Source organism: Bos taurus, chromosome 23 (genome assembly GCF_002263795.3).
Source record: "Bos taurus isolate L1 Dominette 01449 registration number 42190680 breed Hereford chromosome 23, ARS-UCD2.0, whole genome shotgun sequence".
Lineage (NCBI taxonomy): Eukaryota > Metazoa > Chordata > Mammalia > Artiodactyla > Bovidae > Bos > Bos taurus.
Window position 1 is genome coordinate 32,747,563 of NC_037350.1, and position 8,387 is coordinate 32,755,949.

The 8,387-nt window shown below is 40.4% G+C and overlaps 1 protein-coding gene across 5 annotated transcripts in view; it reads left to right on the forward strand.

The window, feature by feature from the left end:
- CMAH (cytidine monophospho-N-acetylneuraminic acid hydroxylase) overlaps positions 1-7,924 on the forward strand; it is an 82,941-nt gene extending 75,017 nt beyond the window's left edge. For all 5 annotated transcript variants that reach the window (XM_005223803.5, XM_024984024.2, XM_010818537.4 and 2 more), the window contains 3 exons: positions 3,064-3,179; positions 5,572-5,668; positions 6,643-7,924. In XM_005223803.5, coding sequence (XP_005223860.1) covers positions 3,064-3,179; positions 5,572-5,647 — 192 coding nt within the window. In that variant the 3' untranslated portion in view covers positions 5,648-5,668; positions 6,643-7,924. The remainder of the gene's footprint in view (positions 1-3,063; positions 3,180-5,571; positions 5,669-6,642) is intronic.
- Positions 7,925-8,387: the final 463 nt, after the last annotated feature.

Consider the following 8,387-nt stretch of genomic DNA (forward strand, 5'->3'; position numbering starts at 1 on the left):
TATTTCTGTATGTTGAGGTTTGTTTAAGGAGGTTATCCTTGGAAGAGCTCCATCTCTTGCCACTTGGAGCCTTCTCATATTGCCTTTTTTGGAGGGGAGGCATTCACTGCCTTTCAAACACATGAATGTATTTTCTATCATGCCAACTCTCCATCTTTCCTAGATGCCCGGCTCCTAGCACTCTCAGGAGCTCCCGCTCTCGGCTGGATGGGCTCCTCTCTAGGTCTGCTGCCAATCTGTCACCCTGTGACCTCCCTCAGCCTCTTCTAGACCCCACCCATGTCTTCACTTCTTTGCTTTCCTCCTTTGTGGTATTTTCTGCTTAGGTATCTGCTGAAGAAAGTTTGCACAGGAGCTACCCTTTAAGTATTTTCCTGTCTGATCTTGCACAACAGCTTGCTGAACACATCATGCTGGGTGGCAGTCACTTTCCACGGACGCCTGAAGGCATTGCTCCTTTGGCTTCTAGCTGCATGCACTGCTGCTTATCGCAGGCTGACCTTCCTTCCACTGTGGTGACTTTTAAGAATCAAGGGATTAGTCTATATTTACCAAAAAAAAAAAAAAAAGACCTTTTCAAGCTGACTCAGGGCTCTCTGTATATGGGTAAGACCTATTATCCAGCAGGCTTTACTTGAAGGTGGGGGTTACATGCTTAAATGCTCACAGATGGACCCCAGGCAGATCTTTAACTAGGTGGAGTTGAGTGGGGACTGGGTCAAGTGGAAAGCATGGGAAGGGAGGAGCCCCTACTGAGCTCCAGCTGATCCTCTGCATTTTCCAGAAAACTTGGATATCTGGATTTTCATGTGAAATATCTAGATTTATAAATGTGGAAGGCCAATTCGGTTTTTTAAAAGGGAGTAGGCTATGAACTATAACCCAGATTGTATGTGGATAAGGGAGCACTCATTTAAGTTTATGAAGGTGAGGAGCCAGCTATTAGGCTGAGGGGCTCTTAAATATCAAAATGTGGAGGTCCTTGTATTTGTGATAAGGCATCACAAATACACTCCCTGCCTTCATTCTTCCTGTAAAGTTGATTCCATTTCGTCAGAGAACTGTCTGAAGGCATTTGGCCCTGGAACCATGTGTAAGCCTAGGGAAGTGGGTGCTCACTGTTTCATGTACCTAATTTTGTGCTCTGTGCCCCTGCTGTTATCCACAGTACCTACCTCTTCTCATTCCAAATCCGAATGTCCTTTCTCATACTCTCCTGGATTCTGCAGCCTCTGGCCTGTTCTTTAATGCCACTCACCTAGCTGCTTTCCACGTTCACATTCATTAGTTGAAATCTCCTGCCAATGATTCACTTCACTTTTTCTTCATTGTGGCGGCTCATACCTGTGCAGTTGCTTTGTCACCAACTTCAGTTGCATCCAGAAGTGGGTGGAAGGCAGGTTATGCATGGGATCTGTCCATCATTTTGAAGTAGAAGTCCTTTCTCAGCACCAGTGACACTAGGCCTCCTAACTTCTCTTCTTCTGTATTCTTTGGGGGTCTCTTTCTCCAGCCACCACTTACATCTCCTGTTTTCCATCAGGGTTCTGTGCTCAACCCACTCATCTTCTCAAGCCTGTATCTGAGTGAACACATTTGCTACCACCACTTCTCTGCTAATGGCTCCAAAAACCTGTATGTCCTGCCCAGACTTTGCCCAGCTCCCACCAACACTGTCTAGCTTTGAATTCATTAGAGTTAATTGCCTACTGGATAATATCACCTGGTTTTCCAAATCCTTGTACCTCATTGTTCAAAATTCAACTCGTCGTTGTTCTCTTAAAACTGCTCTTTCTTGTTTTCTGTCTGATCATTGGCAATGTTAGTGCCTCCACCCCCTCTCCCCAACCCACCAGTGACTCCAGCTAGAAGCCAAGCTTTTCACCTTTTCCCTTTCTCCTCATCCCCAGATCTAATCAAACCACCAAGACCTTTCCATTTTATAGTCCAAACATTTCTCAAAGCCTGCCTGATTCTTCCACGTGCTTGTCTCTAGTTTGAAAGATCATGAAAGACCTTCTCTCCTCCACTGCAAGGAATTCGATTTTGATACTGCACCTTAGCTGGGCAGTCCTCAACTTGACAAGCTGCACAGTCATGTTTCGGAGTCTCTGTTGGCAAAATAAGAGATCCTTTGACCTGTGTTTGCCTTCTCAGTTCACAGTGGATGTCACTGTTTTGTCAAATGGTGTGGGAAAGAGAAATAAACCCAAACACCAGTCTTCTGATCATTCTGTCATTTATGATAAAGTTGCCTCTACTGGCATTAGCATATTTATCAGAAGAAAAAATGTGATGCTGGATACTGAAAAAGTATGCTAATGAAGTGTTAAAACCATGTCCAACCTTAGTAACTTCCCATCACACTACTTCATGCTTTTTTTTTTTTTAATTTCATAAATATCTCTTTTTTTCTCACAACAGTAACACAGGAGACCAAGGCTTAGCAAGGTTAAGGTCACATGATTAGTAAGTGCTGAGCTGAGACTCAAAACCATCTCTGCTTGTCTCCTAACCCTGGGCACTTTTGACTAGTCAACAGATCCTGTGTCAGGAGTTGGGATTCTTGAAAGGTAAGGGCCTTGGCCACTGAATTAAGGTACTCTTGCTCAGTGGCAGGCCTTGTTTTACACATTTTATGTACATTGACTCAGTGAATCTTCACCACGGTCCCTTGAGAGGGATGGTCTATTATCTCCATTTTATAGAAGAGGAAACTGAGGCACAGAATGGTGGCCAGGATCACACAGCTAGACCATGGATTTGAGCCATGGTCAAATCAGCAATCTGATTCTGTCTGTGCTCTCTGTCACTCTGCTCCGCCCTACTCTGCTCCCCCAGCTCCGGATATACTTCCTGTTTTCCTTCCTTCAATTTCTGCTGCACTCAGATGTCCTCTCCCCACCTACCTCAGCCTGAGATGTCAACTTCAGTAGGCTCTTCTCCTTGACTTCTCAGAGCCCTGCCTTATAGACAGCTGCCTCTTTCAGGGACACAAGGGGTTGATACCAATGCTCTGTGCTGGCTGGGGCGCCCCTGCTAGTTGTTCCGTATCTGTTTCAGATTCGGAGCCGGGTTGACGTCATCAGACACGTGGTGAAGAATGGTCTGCTCTGGGACGACCTGTATATAGGATTCCAAACCCGGCTCCAGCGGGATCCTGACATATACCATCATCTGTAAGTCTGAAAATGCCTGCCGTGCCCTAGGCCACTGCAGAGGATGCTGTGGGTGTATAAGCAGAGTCAGTGGCTGACTCTGCCCCCAAATTTTGATGGATGTGGGCGATTCCACCATCAGCGCTTTATTTCTTTGTTAATCTGTTGAAAAGCTAATCTGGTTAGGAAAATAACATTTTAAAGAGTCACTGTTTCTACATTCATGCAAATATGTTTCAGTCTCTTTTAAAAGTGGTTCTTGGTACAGGAAAGGGAAGGGCTTTATAAGAGAGAAAGGGTGTGCCTGGCCGAGACAGGAACAAGGAGGGGCTGTTTATGTGCAGACTTGATCATTGAAGACAATCATTTTCCATGTCACAATTTTGTCAGTGCCCAGCTCTGAGCATGACTTTGGTGAGCTAGTTGGTTAAGGGAATGGCCCTCTGAATCTCTACCTGCTTACACTTTAAAACCGTGCAAGTTTCTCACTGCAAAACTGTATATGTCTTTGAGACTGTCGTTGGACTAGCTGAGCTAAGGGTCAGGAAGGCCCACTTGCTATCTTCATATTTACAAAAATAAACAGCAAGAGGGAGAATACTTTCTTATCATTACCACTGACCTTGTGAAAAGTTCAGGAATTTAATTTTAAACAAGCAAAGCCTACTATCTAGTTTCTGCCTTGAGCTCGAAAGCACAGGCATGTCTTGAATTTTCTTTTTTATTTCTTTTTGAATGTTTTGAAGTGATTTTTAATAAAAAGAAATAAACCTATCCTGCCCACACCTCCCCGAAAACTGTATCTGTTTTCTGCTGTTCCCTCCACCCACTCTCCCAGGTAACACTTGATCAGACTACAACGTGTATCATCCCAGGCCTATTTCTGAGTGCATCAGCACTTCAGTAATTTCATTTGTTCTCAATAAAACGTCCCACATAGTTGGGGAGGGGAGGTTATTGTTGCTGCTGTTCTTTAATGTCATCCTAGTACATATATAATTTGCATTGTTACTCATTAATTTATCTTTGGGGTCCCTAGTGTTGGGACACATAGATCAACCTCAAACATTTTACCTGCTAAAAAACATTCCAAGTTTTGCTCATTTTCAGCAGCACTTATACTTCTTGTTCTGGAAAAAAAGGAAATGTAGCAACTTTGGTGGAGATTTGAAGGTTACTTCTCTTTAAAAAAATAATGCCATCTTGGGTTGGGAAGATCCCCTAGAGAAGGGAAAGGCTACCCACTCCAGTATTCTGGCCTGGAGAATTCCATGGACTATACAGTCCATGGGGTTGCAAAGAGTTGAACACGAATGAGAGTCTTTCACTTTCACTTGGAAGTTTCTAGGATACTGATGCTGAAGACTATTTTGTTATATTGTTTTGATAACACAGGTCATAAATGTAAGAGAAGTGTAAGTGTAAGAGAATTCCATAATAAATCTTGGAAAGCAGTCACAGCCCAATTTATCTTTGTTGTTCTCAAAATGGGATTTATGAGTTTATTAAATATTTTTCTGGTCATAAAACCAATACATATCTACTGCAGGAAATTTTTTTTTTAATGTTTAAAAATAAAAACCCTCCTTAACAAAAAACAGTTAAAACAACAAATGACCCCACCATCCAGAGAGGCAATTTGTATTTTGGTATCTAGTTCCTTTTGGAAAAGGAAATGGCAAACCGCTCCAGTATTCTTGCCTGGAAAATTCCATGGACAGAGGAGCCTGGCGGGCTATGGTCCGTGGGGTCACAAACAGTCAGACACGACTGAATGACTAATACACACACGTCTAGATAATCTTTTGTCACAGGCACTTTTTTAAAAAATAAAAATGGGACAGTACTATATGTACTTTTGTACCTACGTGTTTACTGAACAATCTTTGATGCACCCTGTAAGTTTCTAACTTTTCATTATTTGAAATGACGTTTTGGCAAATAAACTTGTTGATGTGGCATGCATACTTTCATAGTGGTTTCTTAGGATAAATTCCTAGAAGTGGAGCTGCTAGTATCCAACACACACGCAGCGTGAAGACTTTTGATGCATCTGCCAGATTGTTCTGAGGAAGCCAGCTCACCTTCCCAGAAATAGTGTACCAGCCCGCTTACCTGCACCCTCACCAATACTGGGTCCTAATGCTTTTGTGTATAGAATACAAATCTATATTTTACATATGCTAATTCCTTAAAGCAAGGCCTATCACAGACAAATAAAAATAAGACACAGTTGTCACGTTTTAAGGGACTGCATTCAACGTACTGGAAATGTGAAACTACACGAATATCTGAAACAGTACAACAAATGCTGTCTCAGGGAGAGCAGAGTACCAGGTACCAGACAGATCTTGGCAAAACAATGGGCATGGACGTTTCCAAAACATATTTTTCTGCTTTATCCCTTTCACAGGTTTTGGAACCATTTTCAAATAAAACTCCCCCTAACACCGCCTGACTGGAAGTCCTTCCTGATGTACTGTGGGTAGAGAGGACCTGAGATCTCCCAGGTAAAGCAGCTTGTGGATCTGGGAGACACATACATTTCCATCCCATCACATTTGTTTTTGGCATTTGAAGGTTGGGGAATATTTTCAATATGCTGAAATGGAGGGAGAGATGATAGAATAATCCAGACAGAAGGAGTGAGTAAAGTTAAAAGGTTGTAAAATATAAGATGAATTAGAACCATGGCAGGTCCTCCTGATGTGGTAAAGAAGGAAGGGAAAGCAGGAATGAGGCATGAATGGCCCTGGAGAACAAAGAGTCAGGAGGTTCAATGAGGATGCTGAGGAGGTTCTGTAGTTGTGAAAAAGTGGGAGGTGTCCAAGGTAAGGAGGCAGCTGAATGAGGGATTGCCAAGTCCAAGGTCTTGCTGATGGAGCAGATCTGAATAAAGATAGGTGAAAGGACATCTGTATAATGAAAGGGAGCAGAGATGAAGATCTCAGCTGTCGGGAGGTTGATGCGTGCATTTCCAAGTTGCCTTATCAAGGAAGCAGGCCTATGGTGGTCAACACATGAGACTTGGAAACTGACCACTTGAATTAAAATCTTCATTCTGTCACCTACTTTGTGACCTTTGGGGAATCTGTGTCTCAGATTTTCATCTATGAAGTGAACATAATAATAGCACCTATCTCATGGGGTTATGTCATATTCCTCAGGTCCTTCTAGAAGAGTGAGTGACGCACGGTAAGTGTACAATAAACGTTGACCATAACAGCCTTATGAAAGAAACAGGAGAATTATGGGATTCATAGGGTGAATAGAATTCATAGAATTCATAGGGTGAATCTATAAAAAGTTGGGAGGAGAGTCATTTCAGTTTACTGCCCAGCTTTAGAGTCTCGCTTACCTTAAAGAATCATAGACTATATAACCTGAACTAAAGACTAAAAATAAAAATTCACCTCAGTGCAATAAAAACTTAAAAAATAAGAGTTTCATACTGCTGTTCATTAGTAATATCTTTAATTCACAGGGATACTAAGCTACATGAAAAATTCAAGTATTCATTGATGCTGTATCTTGAACATGAAGCTTATACCAAAGAGACTATGCCTTACTGACATCAGCAATGGATAATCAAATATTGTGTTTGTGAAATGTTCACATATCTTATGTTTTTGGATCACTACATAACCAGATTATTAATATTTTAATTATTCTGTCCATAATTTTATGTAAAAGAACCCATGAATGCAATAGGAACAAATTCTCTAGGGAAAACAAAGACAACAGGAGATGTAAATCCAAGTATAGAAGAAGTAGAACAGGAGAAAAGGTTTCCTAGAAGACAAGGAAAAGAAAGGGTGGGGGAGCAGATGTTGGGTTGGAAGAAGAGAAGAAAGGAGAGAAATAGATAAATGAAAGGCTATAAGAAGAAAATAAGAAAGATAAAAAGTTAAAATGGAACTTTAAAAGAATGTAAACATAGACATTTTGTTCCTTAATAGATTGACTCCCCAGATAGAGTCCATGAATATAACTGAGTAAGAAGCGTTCATGAGCTGTTTTCAGTTTTTGAAAAAGTTTCATTGAAATCATATATTTACCAAAACAAGGTTGCAGAGGCTACCCAAGATGTAAAATTTCATTGGGACTGAAATAATTTTGGTTCAGTGACAAAATTTATTACTTAATGTATATTATAAATTCTAACAAATAGTGGTATCTTTGAATAAAATACATGAACACTAGCTAATGATAAAGTGAGTCCTATAGACAAAAATCTTTCAAGGTCAATAGAATAATCAACAGTCAAGACCTATATCTTGAAAAAATTAAGAAGTCCTCTTCTGAACACTTGAAAACACTGTTGCAATGGTTAAAACCCACAACTAATTTATCTGTTTCTGTTAACGTCTATAGTTTTTGATGATTTTCCTGTGATTATCACACTATCTCTAGGAATATGTGATTGTTGACTACGTTTCTATTTTAATATTGATGTTTCCAGCACACAAAAACCTCTCATTGATCTGAACATCAAAACTGATTTCCTAATTGTGTTTACTACCTCTTTAATTCTGAGGATTAAGATTTAAGATTCTCCTTAAATCTCATGATTATCTACTTCTTACAAAGATAATAATATGATATTTGATGTCTCTGATTCACTTCATACATTCTACCTATGTTTTGTGATTTACGCTATATAGTAAATTATTCAATTATTACTGGAAAATAAATGTAATGTATATCAGTATATGAATATATGATAAAATGTGTATGATGAGCAAATAAAAGATTATTTTAAAATATGGATGTTTTCTTTCCACCAAGCCTATCTTTATTTTCATGCTGTCTTCCTAGCTATCATCTTCTGATACCCTGACTCCAGCAATTCTTTGATATTATAAGACCTTTAGTCCATTGACCCTGCATGTCCTCACTTTTCTTCTTAGTCATCTTTGATTCTTTTCTAGTTGTGTCCACATCACCCTCTTCTGTCATTTTTCTACCCTACCTGCCCTCTTTCCCTCTCTCATATCTCAGATCTCATTTCCATGACTTCCAAACTATGAAATCATTCTTTATACTTTGCCCTAACATCCACTGCATCAGCAGATCCCATCACCTTTACTTTCAAAATACACCCAGAGTATAACCACTTTCCCCCATCTCCACTGCTATCAACCTCAGGAGAAAACAGAAACCCACAGAGATAATCTTGGCATTAGGGGCTGGTTTTCTTTATGACATGGAGAGGGCAGGAGGAGAAAG